This window comes from Bufo gargarizans, chromosome 7 (genome assembly GCF_014858855.1).
Source record: "Bufo gargarizans isolate SCDJY-AF-19 chromosome 7, ASM1485885v1, whole genome shotgun sequence".
Classification (NCBI taxonomy): Eukaryota; Metazoa; Chordata; class Amphibia; order Anura; family Bufonidae; genus Bufo; species Bufo gargarizans.
This window is the reverse complement of record NC_058086.1, coordinates 154,347,107-154,369,601: the sequence shown is the minus strand read 5'-3', so window position 1 is coordinate 154,369,601 and position 22,495 is coordinate 154,347,107. Positions and strand designations below refer to the sequence as shown.

The window sequence follows — 22,495 nt, the reverse complement described above, 5'->3', positions numbered from 1 at the left end:
AAAAAAAAAAAAAAAAAAAACACGATCAGCCAACAACGCATTGGCAAGACGTGTATGTGGGGAAATTATTAAGACTGAGGGTTTGTAGCCATTTGCCTGATCGGCCTATGTTAAAAGGACCTTTACACTAGAGCTGCTTGGGCGCACTGGAGCTGTATTAAGACCATGGTGATTAGGCTAGTTTTGTAAGGAGTGCTCCCATAAGGGTCCTTCGATTTCATGCGTTTTATTCTGTTGCATGGGATTCTGCATGCACGGGGCTTTTCTCCTTCACATACACCTGATGGAGCCGTAAGAAGGCATGCGGGGCGTATCACTCAGTACTAGGAAACGATACAGACATTTCTGCATGAGGTCTTAAAAGGGGATTATCCTGGAAAAGGTAATGATGACTGATCCTCAGGATAGGTCATCATATCCCATCAGTGGGGGTCCAAGTCCCAGCATCACGGCCAATCGGCTGTTTCAGGGAGATGCAGCGCTCACGAGATCTCTTGTGATCAATGCAATCTCCCGGCAGCTTTCCAAGGACAGCGCCGTACATCTTATAGTGGCAGTGCTTGGTATTGCAGCTCAGGCCCTTAGACTTGAATAGGGCTTAGCTGCAACTAGGACAAGTGACCGATGTACAGTGATGCAAGATTAGATGGTCGGCACTGCTCCTTGTAGTTCGGCGGTGCACGTGTCAGCAAGCGGGCATCCCAGTGATACAGCTGTAAAGGAGGGACCGGCACTCGCGCTTGATTTTTGATGCAGAGTTTAATTTACTTAGAATGCTGCATCAAAAATCAAGCGCGGGTCCCTTCTTTACCGATGTACAGGGATGTCACTGACCTAGGAAGAGGCTGCGAAGGTCAAGGCTTCTTGTAACAGCTGATTAACGTTGGTCCCAGGTTTTGCACACCCGATACTGGTTGTTAGCCCAGCTCAATGTACCTGCAATTCTGTCCCCACACGCCGGTATGGGCACCGGGCTTCTTCGCGCCGTGATGACAGTTGTGAGCTGCGGGGTTCTTAGCTGTGGTCTGCATTCCTGCCACCACCATTTCTTCCTGGCTCTGAGCAGAGGTTGCACTCTCAGAGTTCCTCGTGTGTATTTGGCATGTGTGCAGGCATGTCTCTTCACTTTGTGAGGCAGCCTGCGCACGCCTCCTATCTTCCCCTGTCTATAGCTAGTCTGCAGGAGATATTTAAAGGCGCCTCAGCAACTTAGGTTCCTAGCTTGTCCAGTTTCCCGTTTGAGCAAAGGTGTTCTGTTGGTTCTTGTCATTCTGTGTATCGGACTTCGGATTTCATTTACAGCCTTTGCCTGACTACTGCCTGCCCTGACTTCTGCCTTCTCACCCTGACTACGCTTCCGTCTGATCAGCCTCTGGCCTACCAGCAACCACTGGGTGTATTGTGTCACCTGGAGGTCAGTCCAGTGGGTTCACACTCTGGTCCCAATTCCCCTCTGAGGTAGCACCTGGTAACCCCTTGGGAAAGTCTCTCCTCACCATAAGAGGTATCATGTGAAGAACGAGGGGTGTGCTTAGACATCACCCTCAGTGGGAGTTGGTCACGTAGGGCAGTGGGTTCTCATCTGCTGGTCATAACACTGGTGAACTATCCTAAGGATAAGTCATAAATATATTTTCCTGGATAACCCCTTTAAATTAAGAAATGTCAGGAACAGATTTTCAATCTTCCAAGTATTATTTTTGTTTTTCACATTAAGGCTACTTTCACACTAGCGTCGCCGGAAACTGTTTGCTAACGGATGCCATTTGTAGATGGATCCGGATGCGGATCAGTTTCACAAATGTATTGCAATACAGGATCCGTCTCTCCGGTTGTCATCTGAAAAAACGGACGAGGTATTTATCCTTATTTTACATTTTTAAAAAGGTCTGCGCATGTGCAAACTGGATCCGGCATTAATGCATTTCAATGTATTCCAGCAAGTGTTCCGGAATTTTGGACGGAGAAAATACTGCAGCATGTTGCGGTATTTTCTCCGTCCAAAAACCGTACAGTGACTGAACTGAAGACATCCTGATGCATACTGAACGGATTGCTCTCCATTTAGAATGTATTAGGATAAAACTGATCAGTTTTTTTTCCCAATATTGAGCCCCCAGGATGGAACTCAATACCGGAAAAGAAAAACGCTAGTGTAAAAGTACCCTAAAATAAAAATTAAATTAAATAAAGTGGTGGATCAGTGCAAAAATGGAGAGAAGAAAAAAAAAAAAAAAAAAAAAAAAAAAAAAAAAAAAAAAAAAAAAAAGGAAGAGTAACCGCCGACCACAGTGATGATCATCGAAAGAAATTCAGAACACATCGTTTGCATTAAAACAAATGCAATCTGCCTACGGTTTACAAAAATTCATCCGTCAGTAAAATTTATATTGGTATATTCAAATTTCCTTCAACCTGCAAGTCAACGTCTGCTTACCTCATTATGGAAATCAGCTTCCGACTCTCAGGAGCAGAAGGTCCACGAGATCCATAACTGTAAATCATCATTCTGTGGAGATTTGCAGCCATGAAAATGCAGGTCGTCGTAATTCTGTTATTTCGGAGTAAACTTTTTGTGTTCCCGCTCGAAGAACAGGCACATTCACATCCGTACGGTTCTCGTTTACTGGATTACAGTTTAGATTGCTGTAATGGATGAAGGGGAGGACGGTATTTCTGCCATACATAAGGGGATTTATGGTGCTCGGCTTGCCAAAAAACAGTACATCTGAACTAGCACTTCATTGGGCTTGAAAATCTATTTGGCGTTCGGCTGAGGCCGTCACAGTCGCTTCTAGAAGGCAGTTACTTGGAAACTGAAGACATGGCTCTCCAACTCTGAGATACCTGCCAAGATACTATATTCGGTGCAGTTCTCAATATTGTAGACGAGCGCTGTGGGAATAACACGGGCCGATCATCGGCCAAAAAATGCTGATTTCAGATCATTGCCCTGTGTAAACATGCCCAGCGTCCACCTGAAAAACCTGTCACATCTTTTACGTGGGCATAAGAACCAAGGTTGGCAGAACGTCTTACCAAGTAAACGGGGATGAGCCGACGACAAACAAAAATTCTATCTGGAGGGGCTTGAATGAATGATCTCAAGAACAATGGTGCGTTTAAGCTGTTGATGACCAAAGGTTGAGTATGTCTGTCCTGAATAATGGGCACTACCTGGTGCAGATAAGAGGTACCATAGATTTTCAACCCTTAGATGCAACATTCAATAGAAAACATGGCATCTAAAAGGTGTTTGATGGGGGGGGGGGGTTCCCCCTGTCACTCATTGGACGGGCAACATGAATGCAGGTTGCCAGTTATTGCGCTCAATAACTGCCGTTTCCTCCCTGCCACTTCCCATCTACTGTTGACGTCATCTTCCTGGTGGCAATGGTGACGGTCTGTGCACACATTTACCACATCCTCAGGATAGGCCATCAATATCAGATCAGTTAGGGTCTCTGCCGGTCATCTGTGCTGGAGCAGCCTCAGCATCGGAACGACACAACTCCATCCATCCAGCCTGGAGATGGATACTGCAGCATTGCATCCAAAGACTAAAAAACCCAAAAAAAAAAAAAAAATAAATAAAGCCACACACACACACAAAACAAAAGGATAATATTACACAGTATAGAGTTATTGCCTTAATATCTTGAATCAATGGCCCGAGCTAACAAGAAGGCGGTGAGGCATCATAGTTATTGTATTTGGAAAGTTAATGAGATTGCATAAAAAGTGGCCATTTCCCAGGGACCTTCTCCCAGAGGACTCTTCTAAATTCACGGCCGCGACTTCTTATCATTCATGATTTCCCATATAGTAGCCGTGGTCCCCGAGGCTTTCCTGCCATCATGTAAACTGGCAGATAAGCGGCTATTCCTGGCAATGCGACGCGCTATTCATTAGAGAGATATTTCTATTTAAAGACGCAATAGAGAATTTCATGAAAAAAAATTCAGACTTCAGTTCGCCCGTAAGACACACATCCAGCCGCTTGACTGATACTCTCAATCTGTTTTTCAAACCCGATTGTATCAGTTACCATGGAAGCCTGTGCACGCCGCCATCCCGCTCCTCCAGGCAGGCACAGGAGTCATTCACTCGCCCCTCCCCCTTATCTTGTTTGGCGGACCTGACCTGCTGCCTCTCCTCTTCCTCAAATGCTGTAGGCCTGGCCGCTGCAGTCTCGTCCTTCTGTTGCAGCCTGAGCTTCTCTGCCCATGCTGCTCTCCCCCTGACCCATAGAGCGCACACGCTTCCAGGCTCTTAAAGCGCCTGCGCGCACACCCCAATTCTTCCCCAGCCTATGGCTGGCTGCTCCTATTTAAGGCACCTAAGCCCACTGCCAGATGATACATCAAATTTATGACAAGGTGCACTCCTCGTCATCAATATTTTATTGGTGGGGGTTCAACTTCTGGCACTCATGCCGATCAGGCGTTGGAAGGTCATGGTGCCTAGGCCATGTAACCATTCATTGTCACATGGCCTAGGCACAGCTCAGTAAACTGAATAGGCGGCAATACAATGAACATTGGTATGTTAGGAGGAGGCCGTGGCTTCCTCAAACAGCTGATCGTGAGGTTGCCAGGAGTAGGACCTCCACCAGTCAGATATTGATGATCTAACCCAAGGATAGGTCATTGATACTTTACTCCTGGTAAACTGCTTTAAAGATGCAAAAATTTAACATACTACGAATGACATTTAATAAATTTGGTGCATAGCACGCCAACGCAAACTCAGCCCAAACTAGCTTCTAATATTAGAGCTCATTCACATGACTGTACTCGGGAAACACAGTCCATGTGTTGGCCACCTCTCCCAGCCCCGAACTGACTGCGTCATAGTATTTTATGGCAGTCAGTTACTATTTGATCGTGGGGCTATTGTACTGTACTCACATCATCATGTGAACACAGTACAATAGACCCCCGAAGCGATAGGAAGTGGCTGTATCATAAAACACTACAATGTAGTCAGTTCGGGGATGGGAGACGAGGCCAACACATAGACCGTGTTTCCTGGATCAAGCACGGTTATGTGAATCAGCCCTTACTCATGATAAATTCTCCCATAAGCGTCTAAGCCGGCTGACATCTTACTTCCCTCTCATGATATTTATACGCAGCTCAGCTACAAGTATGAAAACACTTGAAGTCTTTATTGGCATTTCCTTTAGGAGGTGATATTCAATAAGCCATATCTGACAAGTCTTCCAGCAATGCATCCTAACAAGACATAGCCATCTTCTCAGGAGTTGTGGATTTAAATCAACATCCTTTCAATACTCGGCAGAAAGTCTTCATGTGAATCAATCTATTTAATCAACTTTTCTAGTTGTGCAATTTTCTTTCTCTGAGATTTACGTCCGTTGGTGGATAGTTACATCAACGTGCAGATTTACAACTGTAAGTAAACCTTTATGCAAAGTCTACTGCAGCTAGCGTTCTTTTATCCACTGATTCATGCACGACATTAACTAAAGTATGACATCTAATAAAGAGAATGTCTGCTTTAGTGCTCTTCTTCTTTAATAGTTATGATACGGGATTATATCATAAAATGCAATACTGAGCCTCTCTGCAATGTAGTCACAAGTATCCTGCAGTACTAGCTTTCACAAAGATATATTCTATAGACCGCAATGGAACAGCGCCCCCACCTGAACCTAGTTAGGCCTTAACCCAAGGGAAAGACTGGACTTCCCAAAGAAAACAGCAAACACTGCAAAAATATTATTTATGAATGTAGTAAAGGGGTTGTCCCACAAAAAAAAATAAAAAAATATTATATAAATTAAGCATTCGACCATAAAACACAGGTATTCAATACAGATGAGGTGGCCATTCAGGACTTTGCATGCATCAGTTTCTACACCCTGCAAAACTGCACATCTACAGATCGCGCTAGGAATAGTTTTATATACTGAACAAAACTATAAATGCAGCACTTTCGATTTTGCTCCCATTTTGCATGAGCTGAACTCAAAGATCTGAAACATTTTCTACATACACAAAAGACCCATTACTCTCAAATACTATTCACAAATCTGTCTAAATCTGTGTTAGTGAGCACTTCTTTGCTGAGATAATCCATCCCACCTCACAGGTGTGGCATATCAAGTTTCATCACACAGCACAATGCCACAGATGTCGCAACGTTTGAGGGAGCGTGCAATTGGCATGCTGACTGCAGGAATGTCTACCAGAGCTGTTGTCCGTGCAATGAATGTTCACTTCTCTACCATAAGCCGTCTGCAAAGGAGTTTCTGAGAATTTTGGCAGTACATCTAACCGGCCTCACAACTGCCCAGGACCTCCACATCCAGCATGTTCACCTCCATGATCGTCTGAGACTAGCCACCTGGACAGTGAATATTTGAGAGTAATGGGTCTTTTGTGGATGTAGAAAAGGTTTCAGATCTTTGAGTTCAGCTCATGCAAAATGGGAGCAAAACCGAAAGTGTTGAGTTTATATTTTTGTTCAGTGTAAGTGAATTGAAAACTGGCTGAAGGACCGTGTCTAGAGAGCTGTGGTCAATGATTCCTGTTCAGAATGGTCCTGGGTTATAAGCGGTGCACCCCAAGGTTCAGTGCTGGGTCCTCTATTATTTATTAATTATATCGAGGATGGGACTAATAGCACCATTTCTATATTTGCAGATTATGTAGTACTGTGCAGTCTATGGAAGATGTCCATAAACTACAAGCTGACTTGGACATGCTGAGTGATTGGGCATCAACTTAGCAGATGAGAGTCGGATGAAGGTGGATAAATATATTTTTGCATCTTGGTAGTAATAATCTTTGTGCATCATATGTCCTAGGGCAGTGATGGCTAACCTTGGCACTCCAGCTGTGGTAAAACTACAACTCCCAAGATGCTCCCCTTGCTTGGCTGCTCTCACAACTCTGTAGAAATAAATGGAGCACGCTGGGAGTCGTAGTTTCACCACAGCTGGAGTGCCAAGGTTAGCCATCACTGCCCTAGGACATATGATGCACAAAGATTATTACTACCAAGATGCAAAAATATATTTATCCACTTTCACTGGTTATCACTGTACCTAGGGGATGTAACACTGGGAGAGTCACTTCTAGAGAAGTATTTTGGTGTCCTTGTAGATGGTAGATTAAATTATAGCATACAATGTCAATCAGCTGCTTCTAAGGCCACCAGGATATTGTCATGCATTAAAAGAGGCATGGACTAACACTTTACAAAGCGTTGGTGTGGCCTCATCTGGAATATGCAGTTCAGTTCTGGGCACCAGCCCAGAGAAAGTATGCCCTGGAGCTGGATAAAGTACAAAAAGGAGAGCGACTAAACTGATAAGGAGCAAGGGGTGTCTTAGTTAAGAGGACAGACTAAAAGAATGAAATGTATTTAGCCTTGAGAAGAGGAGTCTAAGGGGAGGCATGATTAACTTAAACAAGGGGGAACTGCCTCTGACTGGAGAAAAATAAAAATCTGTCTCCAGAGGTATCCACACTTCTTTACTGTAAGAACTGTGAATCTGTGGAATGGTCTACCTCAGGACGTGGTCACACAAGGAACAGTGGACGGACGGTTAAAGAAAAAAAAAAAGTCTTGATTTCCTAGACCCATTTAAATGTGTAGAATTCTGGGTCTCATTCCCCCTTCCCTTAAAGGGCTTCTCCAGAAATTAAGAAAATTAAAATACTTAAATATTACTTTATTATACAATATATTCTCAAATACCTTTCATTAGTTATAATGGCTCATTAGGAGAAACGAAATGGCCGCCGCCCTATAAGTACACACAAAACCTGTCCTAATCACACAGCAGGACAATTTTATTTCGCCTTGCGATTGCTCCCTAGATAAATGAGCCATTTTAACTAATGAAAGGTATGAGAATATAGTTATAATAAAGTAATATTTAAGTATTTGAATTAAAATTTTCTTAATTCCCGGAAAACCCCTTTAATTCTCCACCCCCCTCCCATCTCATGGTTGATCTTGATGGACTTCATACGGTTGAAAAAAAAGACCTAGCAGACACTGCAGATGCCGCAGAATTTTTTTACCAAACATCTAAATGACCAAAATCAGATGGTAAGACAAGTACATGAGCAAAGCGTCCTTATTTTCAATATGAGCCTCAGACACAATAAAATTGTTGACGGTGACAATAATAAAAGTATTGCATGGTGTGCTCGTCAGTGGAGCACTTTTCCATAAGCTGGAGGTCTGCAGTACACCTACAACGCCTTGCAACCATTTAATTACCTCCTATTTACAACTCATGTTGATTGCAGAATATAAATTACAGTTCTATATTGACATTTTTATTCCTATTTGGTGATGACCTTTCAAAGATAACGAGACCCTTGATTAAAATAAAGAGGAGATGAATAATACTATGTGAAGCTACTGAAACAAGCACGGGCTGACCAAGAAACAAAGTTAAAAATAAGCACAAGAACACAGCGCAAATTTCACATAATGATGATTGTCTCAATTTCTCCCCACCATTAACTTGCCGCTGATCACAGTGAACGGACAAATTGCAGATACAGAAAGCTCGTCAGAATCATTTTCTTTGACCATGTTCACAAAGACCTAATCGCTGACAAACCTACAAGATCAATATGGAAATGAAGTCTCTTTCATGGCACCCAACTGGTTGAGTATTGATCACTTCAGGAATAAAAGAACCTGTAGAAGATTGCATACTATGAAAATAGGAAAAATGCTGTAAAAACTGAAGTTTGACTGGACCATAATGCTGGCTATACACTGCCATTCTTAGGCTACTTTCACACTTGCGGCAGAGTGATCCGGCAAAACGTATGCCAACTGATGGCATTTGTAAGACTGATCAGGATCCTGATCAGTCTGAAAAATGCCGGATCTGTATTACAAATGCATTGAAATGCCGGATCTGTCTTTCCGGTGTCATCCGGAAAAACAGATCCGGCATTTATTTTTTTCACTTTTTTTTCGGTCTGCGCAGGAAGGATGGATCCAGCATTCCGGTATTTTGAATGCCGGATCTGGCATGAATACATTCCTATGGGAAAAAAATGCATTCAGGCAAGTGTTCCGTTTTTTGAGCCGGAGATAAAACCATAGAATGCTGCGGTTTTCTCTCTGTCCTGACCAGTCAAAAAAGACTGAACTGAAGACATCCTGAACGGATTGCTCTCCATTCAGAACGCATTAGTATAAAACTGATCAGTTCTTTTCCAGTATAGAGCCCCTAGGACGGAACTCCATGCCGGAAAAGAAAAAACGCTAGTGTGAAAGTACCCCTAGCCGAGCACTCACTTGGCTGACAATTGCTCCTCCCGACAGCCCCCTACATACATATGCATGCACACTTGGCCAAGTGTAGATGTATTTTGAATGGGGAGATGCTTCTCTCCTAGAGAACAAAGGATCGGGCACAATTAAATCCAACATACCCAAACCTTCTTTTTCCTATATCTGCCATCAGTGGAGAGCCAGGAAGCCACCAAACACACAAGATTGGTGGACCCCAATTTTGATTAAAAAAAATTCAGCTAAAGCCAAAAGTAGATCCAGCAGTAAGGAGAAGTGCAAGTCCTTCCTTTATACTTCTTATTCCCTCCAACTGACTTCAGGTTTTGACTCAAAAAAACTGCATCAAGTGTGGCACCAACTTAAGGGCTCGTCCTCATGGTGGATTTTGGCAGCAGTCGTGTGGTGTCTGCCTCTCATTGCTTTCAAAGGGAGGCAGCAGTGCAGCACTTGAGCCTGTGGTTTGAGGCTACTTTCATATTAGCATTTTGGCTTTCAGTTTCCGAGATCCGTTCAGGGATCTATCTCACAGGCGGTCCAAAACGGATCAGTTTTGCCCTAATGCATTCTGAATGGAAAAGGATCTGCTCAGAATGCATCAGTTTGCCTCCGTTCAGTCTCCATTCCGCTCTGGAGGCCGACACCAAACCTGACGAAGCGGAGCCAAACGGATCCGTCCTGACACACAATTCTCTGACAATAGAAAACTGATCTGTCCCCCTTTAACTTTCAATGCAGTTCAAGACGGATCCGTCATGGCTATAGAAGACATGATACAACCGGATCCGTTCATGACGGATGCACATGGTTGTATTATTGTAACGGAAGCAGGGGTTTTTTTTGCAGATCCATGACAGATCCGCAAAAACCGCTAGTGTGAAAGTAGTCTAAAGCTGCAACCACAACAAGAAGGGACGCTTGGATCTGCAACATGTGTCTGCTCGTGATTAAGGCCCCATTCACCAGATTCTGCATTGCCAGATTGAGGTCCGGCGGTGGTACGGCTGTTTTACGGCATAAATGCTGGGTTTTGGCCATACAAATACTGACGTTTGCATTTTTTTTTTTGTCCTGCTGGCATTTATGCCGGATCAGGCAGCTAGATCATCTGATGGAGATGTGATCACAGCCTTAGCTCCATTCAATGGAGCTAAGCTGAGGGCAGGTCCTCAGCATTAGGCCGAATGCACACGGCCGTGTTCCGCGGCCGAGAGCGGTCCGTGGTATGCCGGGCTGGATTCCTGTTCAGAGCAGGAGCGCACGGCGTCATTGGTTGCTATGACGCCGTGCGCTTCATGTCGCCGCTGAACTACAGTAATACACTTGTATAGTGTATTACTGTACAGCAGCGGAGGCATGAAGCGCACGGCGTCATACCAACCAATGACGCCGTGCGCTCCTGCTCTGAACAGGAATCCAGCCCGGCATACCACGGACCGCTCTCAGCTGCGAAACACGGCCGTGTGCATTCGGCCTTACAGAGTGAACAACTGCGACAGAATCCACAGTTGGCTTAACCCCGAGGCAGTTTAGCATTCATACCATTCCTGAAACATCTGGGACCTACCACCCCATGTTTCTATTGAACTGCTCTTCAAAATGTTCAATGGTGATCCAAGTTTGATCTAGCAAATTAACGGGTGGTTTATTCTGGCTGTAGAAACAGCCTTAAATCAAAATAATAGGGACACTGGAATGAGAGATTGATGTTGGTCTTTGGAGTGGCCTAAACACTAGAAACACAGAGAAAAACATGGTTCTTGAGTTAACTTTGCTCAAACAAAGACCGATCAGTTCATGGTAAGGAGGCCACTGGTGACCAAGCTGGTTCTTCCAAGGTTCTGTCCTGGGACAAAAGGAGTTGTCCAGATTTCTATTCTTCATAGTTCAGATATGACCGCACCTTTACTTCAAACAAAAAAAAGGTACAGATGTTCTTTTTATAGACTGTGAAAGTGAATAAGGGATGGGCTCTGGTGGAAGAAGAAAATGCATGGCATTGAGAGTATAAAATTTAGCAACATACCGCTAAACCCAAAAAGACCTCTAACATTGATTTAAACAGATCATTTTCAGTTGAAACATTCCCTTTAAGCAAAAAGTTTTGATTCTTGGAATGAAGAGGTTTTGAATGAACATTAACCGCTCTGTATCTGGTTCAACATTTGAAGTCTATACTGGGTAGCCTGGTGGGTTTCCTTCCACACAAAAAGACATACTGATAGGGAATTTAGACTGTGAACCCCATTGGGCACAGTAAGTGATGATAATGTCTGTAAAGCGCTGCGGAATAAGTAAATTAAATATGTGGGGTTTTCATGTCCCTTAGTGGTTTTATGGAAGAACCATTCCATAACGGGGTATGACAATTCCCCCCCCCCCCCCCCCCTTACAGAATCCATCAAACCATGGGGGCCTCCACTGTCAAATTTACAGAGGCACAGTCGGGCACATATGTAGGCTCCATATTAGGGATTTACGGATATGTGCACAGCATGGCATAAGCAGCACAGTATGGACAATTCTTCACGAACTTCTGAAGACGGGCAGGAGAGTCCAAGCAACAGGAATCTTAGTTCTAAAGGGATTCTGGGAATCACAGGGTTCGGTTCTCCAAGAAAATGCCGGACGATATAGTTTATGAGGGTTACGACTTGAGGCAGACAACTTTCTGATGTTTCACATGTATATTCCTTTATCGCACTTTTAGGCAGAACACCCAGGTAGATCAGAACGTCACAGCTGTCATCTACATAGCATTGCACATAAAGACATACAAGTCATAGACCGTTCCTACAAGCATGTGTTTATTCGATGTGGAATGATTTTATTTTTATTTATTTTTTTATTTTATTTTTTACAGATTTGCACATTTTCTTTTGAAAAGGGCTGTGTTAAGATACATAAAAGCTAATATCCGTATATACCGACCCCAGCAGGTGCAGTGTATGGCAGCTTCCAGCTGTACTCTTAGCAGAAGTACTAAGGTCTAAAATTATACTGAACGCCGTTCCCGCTTCTATTCAGAGAGCGTAAAACAGGGGCTTTCGAGCAATTACTGCAGCGCGAGAGGAAAACCAGAAGCTGCAAACAAAAATATGGAAGAAAGAAAGCGAGGGTCCTCTGCTTGCTCATATAAAAACGGCCATAGTGTCTGGTTTAGGGGTCATGCCCATGGAAGTAAGGGCTCTGTGCTGCGGACGCAAATAGCGGCTCACAATGCCCCGACACTGGCTGTGTGCTCCCCGTGGTACGGATGAAGACACATTGACTTGAATCAGTTCGCGATCCGCAAAATACGACAAAAGACAGCACATGTTTTACCTGTTATGGTGCATAGGCATGGACCCGAACTCCCACGGAAGCGCTTTGCAGTGCTTCCATGGGCTTCTGATCCATACCTCCGCTCTGCAAAAGATGGGAGATTACCAATCTTTGGCCGCATCTGGCAGATCGCGGACCCAATTCAAGTCAATAAGGCCGCATCAGGGAGTGCACACAGCCAGTGCCCATATACAGCGGACTGGCCGTTTATGGGCACAAAGCCCTTAGGCCCCTTTCACACGGGCGAGTATTCCGCGAGGATTCGATGCGCGAGTTGAGCGCATTGCACCCGTACTGAATCCTGACCCATTCATTTCTATGGGGCTGTGCACACGAGCGGCGATTTTCACGCATCACTTGTGCGTTGCGTGAAAATCGCAGCATGCTCTATATTGTGTGTTTTTCACGTAACGCAGGCCCCATAAAAATGAACGGGGTTGCGTGAAAAGCGATTTTCACGCACGGTTGCTAGGAGACGATCGGGATGGAGACCTGATCATTATTATTTTCCCTTATAACATGGTTATAAGGGAAAATAATAGCATTCTTAAAGGGGTTCTGCACTTTCATTTAACGGATGATCTATCCTCTGGATAAATCATCAGCTTCTGATCGGCGGGGGTCCGACACCCGGGACCCCCGCCGATCAGCTGTTTGAGAAGGCAGAGGCGCTCCAGCAGCGCTGCGGCCTTCTCACTGTTTACCGCCGGCCAACTGACGTCACGACTAGTATCAACTAGCGTGGGCGTGGCTAAGCTCCATTCAAGTGAACAGAGCTTAGCCTCGCCCACACTAATTGATACTAGTCGTGACGTCAGTGGGCCGGCGGCAAACAGTGAGAAGGCCGCGGCGCTGCTGGAGCGCCGCTGCCTTCTCAAACAGCTGATCGGCGGGGGTCCCGGGTGTCGGACCCCACCGATCAGAAGCTGATGATCTATCCGGAGGATAGATCATCAGTTAAATGAAAGTGCAGAACCCCTTTAATACAGAATGCATAGTACAATAGCGCTGGAGGGGTTAAAAAAATAAAAATTAAACTCACCTTAATCCACTTGCTCGTGCAGCCCGGCTTCTCTTCTGTCGTCTCTTTTGCTGTGTGCAGGAAAAGGACCTGTGGTGACGTCACTCCGGTCATCACATGATCTTTTACCATGGTGATGGACCATGTGATGACCGGAGTGACGTCACCACAGGTCCTTTTCCTGCACACAGCAAAAGAGACGACAGAAGAGAAGCCGGGCTGCGCGAGCAAGTGGATTAAGGAGAGTTTATTATTATTTTTAACCCCTCCAGCCCTATTGTACTATGCATTCTGTGTTCATAATGCTATTATTTTCCCTTATAACCATGTTATAAGGGAAAAAAATAATACAATCTACCCAGCACCTAACCAAACATGACGATTTTTCTCACGTGAGTGCAAAACGCATTACAATATTTTGCACTCGTGCGGAAAAATCGCGTATGTTCCCGCAACACACCCGCACCTTTTCCTGCAACTCCCGTGTGAAAGAGGCCTTAGGGTTCACGCACACGGCTGCGCAAGCGATATGGACAACCACAATACATTAGGAAGTGCCTTGTGTTAACTTTCTCTACATGATAAATGCCATTTGCTGAAGTCCCTTTAAATAGTAAAAAGAAAGAAAAATAAAATATGGGGGGAAAAAAACGTAGGTGATCCATTCATTTCAAGTGCTGTGGGATATGCCACTGCTATACAAGATGCAGGAAGACTTGTATCTCACCAAGAATGAAGTATCTCAAGGACTTCCCTGAAGAGGCCACATTCCTTCTCTTTGATTGTATACACAATTACTATTTCAAACAGATCAAACACTTCAGGGAAATGTTCAGAATTACAAGCAATGATGTTTCTATAGGGTGGTTGAGGAGGTGCAGGAAGAAGGAACATTTTAGGAAAGATTCATTTAAAAAATGAATGTTCCTCTGCTTTGTTTTTGAAGCGCTTTAGAAGTTTATTGTTTGGTCTAATCCCTCATTCACACGGCAGTGATTTTCATTAGTGATTTGAAGCCTAAACCAGGTGCGTCTCTAAACACAGAACAAGGGCAGATCTTTCCCTCAGACCTTACGAGGGTCATTTACTAAGCTAAAATAAGCCAAAATAAGCGCATTTCAGGCTCAGATGGCGGCGCAACGGGTGTGATGTGGGCAGGGAAGCGTCGGTAGGCCCATCTCATTCATCATTTTCGGTGCCTGTTTTAGGCATAGAAGCTGGCTTTCATTTAGAAGTGGAGCTGGATGCGCCAAAGTTAGAGAGAGGCCGGCGCGTCTTCATAACTTTGGCGGATCCATCGTCAGCCATGGGGATTATTAATAATAGTGTCCCTATGCCTTTGGAGGCTTTGGTTTTGGCTCACAAATCACTGACGTGTAAATGAGGCATTACGCACACGAAAGTTGTTTGGGTCTTCCCCCGATCCGTATTTCTTGCAGATCACACACAGACCTATTCATTTCTACAAGTGGGTAAAAAAATGAGTACAGCACACGGATGTCATCTGTGTGCTGTCCGTGTCCAAGGGTCCATTCCGCAAATTTTAGAAGAAGTCTCATTCTTGTCCATTTTGCCAAGGTCACTTACGCGGTAGTAAAACATGTCCATGTCGGGGACAATTGCTGGAGACCAAGATACAGAGGTACAACAGTGTGCATGAAGCCTAATAAAGATGAAGATACTAGCGAGCAAAATAAATTATTAGGCACATGTGTAGCCACTGGGAAGTAGAAATAAAACCTAAAACAACATGGTGGCCTGAGTTGACTGCAGATATCCAAAATGCTTACATAGCACAGTTGAAAACCTGGGGATGGGGGGAGATGTGAATTAAGGGAAGGGGGATGAGAAGCCATTTTATCCAAGTCAAGTCTCAAGGCCTCTTTTAAAGGTTAAACACTGACTTACAGGATAGCGACAGCTTGCTAAGAGCTCACTTGCGTACCCTCTTCCCAGAGTTCCAGAGGAATGTTGCCTGGCCAATAAGACTCTTCACGCTGTTTAGGCACTTTCCATAAGAGATATAGTATCCCGCCCGAAACCCAATTTCATACGCGTTAATGTTATTTAAAGTGAGGCTCTGGGTTAAATTTGCATTTACTGGAGAATGAACAGAACACTTACCTGGTGACCTCCTTGTCCTCTTTTTAGCGGCAGATCGGCCAGTTCCCAGGCTCCTCTTCTGCCTTCCAAGATGGCTACACCACTTCTCAGATTGCCTGATGCACATTGTGCATTTTTGTAGCTCACGTGAACAATGCTGGCCAATCCAAGTTTAGGGTTGGACAAGTAGGAAGTATCTTGGGCTACTGCCGCCCATGGTGCATCAGGTAGTCTGAGAAGCAGTGCGGCCATCTTGGATGGCAGAAGACAAGCCTGAAATTTAGCAGATCTGTAACTAAAAAGATGAAAGAGGTCACCATGTAATGTTATGTCTCTTCCCCATGCTCAGACCACAAAAAATGTGGAAAAAAATGTTTAAAAATAAAACATTCGGATACCTTCCGTTTTTCATGCAAACCCCAATCACTTCTATGGAGCCAGAGCTGTGTGAAAAACATGCAATATAGAAGATGCTACAATTTTTCCTGAACGCAGAGAGGACGTGTGAAAAACGGCTTATGTACTGTGTCTGTGCCATATCAACTGTATATCACCCATAGGATATATATTGTAAAAATATTTTCTACTTTTATGCTTCTAATTCTGTCGGGTGTGTCTTATAGTCTGGAAATTTAAATTATTTTACTTATTACCAAGACCCTCAACGCCCCTTATCAGTTTAGTCGATTAAATGGCAATTATCATTTACATGTAGTAAGTCAAATGAGATTGTATTACTATTGGTAAAAAATAAATAAAAAAAATATTCATTAGCAATGGCCACCGATACTAGCCACCATATTTACTTCATAGGTGCCACCTATAAGACTTCAAAAGCCAAATACCCAAGCTTTAAATACATAGTACATTTCAGGCACTTCACACGGCAACACAAAAACACCGCTTTTAGTCACGAAGACGTGACCATGCTGCCCCTGTGGCGTGAAACAGTGGATATTTTAGTTCTTTGTTAGCGGTTTCTTGAAATATTAATTACTTTATTTTCAGTTCTCCGTAGTTTCCATTTTCCAGTACAACATATTAATTTGTGATACGAAATCCAAGTCAGGCGACAGATCACATCTCAGACACAAATCAGCACCATTTTCCACTTGTATAACCAAATACGGCACTAAACAGAGTGAATTTACGTCCTCGCACTTTACGCTGCTTTTTATTGCCTTTGGGGACGCTCACATTTCCCACATTACATAGAATAATTCAGTTAGGAGTCTTGTGGCGGCTAATACACTGCTTTAACAACCCTCTCAGACCTCGCTGCCAGCCGCCATGGACTCGCCCTAAGACCACATGAAAGGTTCCGATCCTGACAATGGACTGAGCAGAAAGTGAATTTCTCTGGACACCGTTATTACCCGCCGTTACACGAGCTGCTATTCCTGTAGCTTTTACAGAAATTAGACATAGCTGAGGAGCCAAACGAAAATTACAGATGCCGCAGATTAGGCGCATTAATCAATAGCGGCCGTGTAGAAGTTCTGCCGCCGATTCCTCGTCGTCACACTGTACTCCCTTCTGTTATAGCAGAGGATTTCTAATGTCTTGGACTCTTAATCAATACAGAAGTTAATTGAGCACAAGCTTATCAATGTTTAACCCTTTCTAATCAGGACCTCAGTGCTACAGCCAGAGATAAGTAATGGTACTGCATAAGTGCGCCTTTTCTCATGCTCTTCTGCCCTGTTGCTAGGCATACACTGCCTAACGACCAGTCTCTTCCATGGTGCTATCAGACAGTGGCTATCTAGCAAACAGCGATGGTGACAGAGGACCAACCCATTAATGAGCTGAACAGCTGTATCACAACTGACCGTTCCGTTGCTAGGCATAAACTGCCTAACGACCAGTCTCCTCCATGGTGTTATCAGACATTGACTTTCTAGCAACCACTCTGATGGCAGCACAGTACCAACCAATGAATTGTATCACATCTGCCTGGTTGCTAGGCATTCATTGCCTAACAACCAGTCTCTGTGGTCAGATGCTAGCTTCCTAGCCACCAGTCTGTCTTAAAGGAAACCTGTCACCTTCAAAAACCATCCCAAGGCACCAGCAGTACCTGACAGTAGCCAGCAGCGTGTTTCCGACGATAATTTTCTTCCTGAAGGCCGATGCGGCTAAAGCTCAGAAAACGTTCTTTCATCCTCTGCCGGGCCGACGCGCTTCTCTAGTCATGCTGGAAGTCAAGGGGGCAGCGGCCTCCTTGCTTCAAGTCACGGTAACCACGCCCCCTTCCCTGCCCCTTCGCTGTTTTTAATCAGTTCATTGATTAGAAAGGCTGTTCTAAGGGTACTTTCACACTTGTGTTGTGAGGATCAGGCAGGCAGTTCCGTTGCCGGAACCGCCTGCCGGATTCGGAAATCTGTAAGCAAACGGATATCATTTGTAGACGCATGCAGATCTGTCTAACAAATGCATTGAAATTCCGGATCTGTCTCTCCGGTGTCATCTGGAAAAACGGATCTGGTATTTATTTTTATCTCATTTTTAAAAGGTCTGATCTGAAACCAGATCAGTTTTGCCGGAACACTAGGTACCGGATCCGGCATTAATACATTTCAATGGAAATTAATGCCGGCAAGTGTTCTGGAATTTTGGCCCGGAGAAAATACCGCAGCATTCTGCGGTATTTTCTCCGGCCAAATACCGTAAGAGGGACTGAACAGAAGACATCCTGATGCATACTGAACGGATTGCTCTCCATCCAGAACGCATTAGGATAAAACTGAAGCGTTTTTTTTTTCTGGTGTGGAGCCCCTAGGACAGAACTCAATACCGCAAAAGAATAACGCTAGTGTGAAAGTACCCCGATAAGGCAATAGATTCATAATCAATTTGGTAATGAAACCCAGAGGAACTTAGAGCGGAGCACCAAAGAGTGGATCAGACACAATTACTATTATGGAAAATGGCTGAAAAAAATTATTATCCATCAATTTTAACTTAAAAGGGGTAAAGTATGAAAACGTGCGGAAGGAAATTATGACCGCATACTTAAACCGCATCTTACATTTTCAACGTGTTCATTTTTGTCTTAGAGGGGTTGCCCCATCAGTACACCCCCCGTCATTATGTCATAAGGCACAAGTAAGTTGCAAAGGTGATCCTCCAACTCGGGATTCCCCTCTATGGGCCAAACAAGTCCCACAAGCAATGGCTACTGCTTAAACTCTAAATGGTGGCCAGTGTTGACCAGAAAAGCCCCTGGTGCATTCAACAGTTGTATCCATAGACCACCATGCACCCAATGGGGGCCGAAAAGGCTGTCCCCAACGGGGAAGGGGAAAGGTTGTCCCCAACGGGGAAGGGGGGGCCGAAAGGCTGTCCCCAAGGTGGTGGGGGGGGTGAAAGGAAGGCGAAAGGCTGTCCCCCAACGGGGAAGGGGGGGCCGAAAGGCTGTCCCCAAGGTGGGGGGGGGGGGGGCGCCGCGAAAGGAAGGCTGTCCCCAACGGGGAAGGCGAAAGGCTGTCCCCAACGGGAGGGGGGGGCGAAAGGCTGTCCCCAACGGGAGGGGGGGGCGAAAGGCTGTCCCCAACGGGAGGGGGGGCGAAAGGCTGTCCCCAATGGTGGCTGAAAGACTAAAAGACTATCCTGTTGGCCTCTGTTGGGCGGACATATGTCACTAAGGCTATACAGATGGTATACGTTGGAGTATACTCCTTACATACATGTCTGATGGAAGGTGGCAAACATAGCCATTGACTGTGTGCGGTCAAGGTGATGGCCACATTACCCAAACTGATTGTGGCTCATGCAAGAAGAACTTACGGCACCAGTAGTCTACAATGCTCTCCAGCCCAACTGCTGGTCTACTGTCCCATACTCACAGCATTATTTGAGTATGGGACAACAGACCCACAGTCGGCCTGGAACTCACAGCATCATGGATCACTATAACCCTGGAGTTAGTCCACGAAACATGACCACCACGTGGACCACACGTCATGGACCATACGAGGCAATGTGAAAGCATCCTTACTCAAATAAAGCACTTACCAACTGGTTTCTATTTAAAGGGTTTCTGTCACAAGAACCATGGCGGTGAAACGTGTGCGCAGTTCAGCAGAAGCTAGCCGTCTGGGTCCCATCCCCATCTGTGGCTTTATTTCTGAGAAAACTGAACTTTGTATATATGCATATTTGCTTTTTGTGCCTTTGGACAGCCCCTATAGAGGGGGCAACAGGGCCCATGATGAAACCCACACGTAGAGGGGGTCAGCAGCACAGGCGGCTATCCTATCGGCCAGACGCTACTTTATGACGGAGATCTCTCTCTCACCGCCATCCACCACTGAATTCACTCTGAACCAAACGCTGTATTTTTTTAAAATCAGATTTAACACTGATGATGGAGGGAGCCATACAGCATGGACAATGAGGATCTCTGCGGGCGAGCACACCGACGTTACCACCGACGTGTGCGCTAAACCCACTAATGTGTCCTGGGTCCAGTGACAAAGAGAGCCCTGGGCCACATACCGGGGCAGCAAAAAATAAAAAGGGTCAGATCCACGTGCCGTCTAGACATCTGCAGTCACAAAACCTCCACTTTATGAAAATTTGACTAAAAATAAAAGAAACAAAAAGAAGATAAAAAGAAATATGGAATTTTCGCTTTTGTTAGATGGGTCATCTGGTTGGGAAAACCACTTTTTAAAAACACATTAGAGAATCTGAGGAATCAAGAGCAGCAGTGTCAGGTCTACCCATGCGCCACGTCAGTGGGTTACATGACACAGAGGGGACACGTTACTGCTGAGGCCAGTCATTGGCTGCAAGAGCCACGTGACACTAACCCCCCCCCCCCCAAACAGGAAGTTTATCAGCGGGGACAGAAGAAGCCGGAACCTAGTGGGGGGGGGGGGGGGGCAGGTAAGGCTGGATTCACAGAACCATTTCATTTTCCGTTCTTCTGATCCGAAAAAGGCATTCTGTGCTTTAAGCATCCATTTTAGCCATTTCTGCCCGAGATCCGTTTATTTTTATTAAAAAAAAGAAAAGAAAAGTCCTGCATGCAGTAGATAACGAATCTCAGATAGAAAAGGCTAAAAAGGATGCAAAATGTGCATAACGGATACTCAGGATCCTTTATTGTTACAGGATCCTTTTTTTTTTTTCTTCTTCTGATGGATCAGAAGAATGTAAATGAAAAAATTAAATGGTGATGTGAACCCGGCCTGGGTCCGGCAGAAAGGCTCAGTGGGTAGCGCTGGGGTCCTGGGTTAGAATCCGACCAAGGACAACATGTCATGGAGTTTGTATGTTCTCCCCGTGTTTGCGAGGGCTTCCACCGGTTTCCTCCCACACTCCAAACACATACTGATCGGGACCTTAGATTGTGAGCCCCGTTGGGGACAGCTTGATGCTAATGATATGTCAGCGCTATATAAGTGCATAAAATTAATAAATAAACCATGTAAAGCCTCATTCACACATCAGTGTTTGGTCAGTGATTTCCATCAGCGATTTTGAGCCAAAACCAGGTGCAACTCTAAACACAGAGCAGGTGCAGATCTTCCCCTCAGACCTTATGTCTGTGGAGGCTTCTGGTTTTAGCTCGCAATCACTGATGGAAATCACTGAGCAAACACTGACATGTGAAGAAAGCCTAAAGCTTGATTTCTTCTGTGGTGGAGCTACTGAAAGGTCCCCCCTCTAAGATTACAGCTGATCACTGGGGGTCCTGGCAGCAGAACCTCCTGTGATCGGGACCCTTCTAACAGACAACCCCTTTAAGTTATTGCATATTCTATGCAGCCCCTTTTCAGGAAAGCTGGGCGACATCTGAAGCCACCACCACACTTCCCCGGCCATCCTGGCTATGTGCCATTCAGGAGCCCAGGGAAGTTGGCAGTAATAAGTACAACCAGAGGCAGCCCTGTGCCAGGAGAATTAAAGGGGTATTCTACCACCATCTGTAGCCCCAGATCAAACAGGGGCACCAAGGTGCCTGACCTACATTGTAGCTGCACACAGATCCCTTCACAGCAAAGTGCAACAATGTAGCAGAGGATCCGCACAATCCTTCCCACATCACCTGTTGACAGCCCCCGTGCCCTCCGTGTGCTGCCCAGCAGGAGCCAGCCTAGTGCCCTCTGTTATCAGCCAGACAGCACGATCGCAGCGGTGGTATAGGCTGGCGCCGGCCAATGCCTCTCACTGGGGTTCGGTCTCAGGCCCCCCTTCACCTGCAGACACGTGACCCCCGGGCTGGCCGCCGTCTGCCAGGGCCACAGGCGGCATGACATGAGCAGACCCCCCCTCCCCCCGGAGGACCGCCGCTTACCGAGCTTTCCCCGGGAATCCTCCAGCTTCTGGATCTGGTTCTCCAAGAAGAGCATCGCGACCCCGAAGGTCAGCACCGCCAACAGCTGCAACTTGGGCGGCATCATAATCCTTAGGAGACCCATCAACCTAATCTATGGCGACATAACGTGGGCATCGGGGGGTTGCGGCAAGAGGCACTGCCCCCCGCGGCGTACAGAAACACCCGGCGGCCGGGCTCGTTCCGCGGAGGAGGAGGGCGCCACAACAAGCTGCGGCTCCAACGTGATCCGCTCACACTGGATGTACACTGACTCTCCTGCGCTCCTCCAGCTCTAGCCGCAGCAGCAGCGCCGGCCCATTGCGTCTGACGTCACTTTACCACGCCCCCAACGCATGACGTAGACAACCTTCCTCCGTTGTGACTGGTTGCTAAGCAACCGAGCCCAGGGCCCTTTCTGGCCA

General features: G+C 45.5%; 1 protein-coding gene across 1 annotated transcript in view; it reads right to left on the bottom strand.

Moving 5' to 3' along the window:
* Window positions 1–22,407, bottom strand: part of HS2ST1 (heparan sulfate 2-O-sulfotransferase 1) — a 115,450-nt gene extending 93,043 nt beyond the window's left edge. Inside the window, exon 1 of the mRNA XM_044301794.1 lies at window positions 22,053–22,407. Within this exon, the coding sequence (XP_044157729.1) occupies window positions 22,053–22,176 (124 nt within the window). The 5' untranslated portion in view covers window positions 22,177–22,407. The remainder of the gene's footprint in view (window positions 1–22,052) is intronic.
* Window positions 22,408–22,495: the final 88 nt, after the last annotated feature.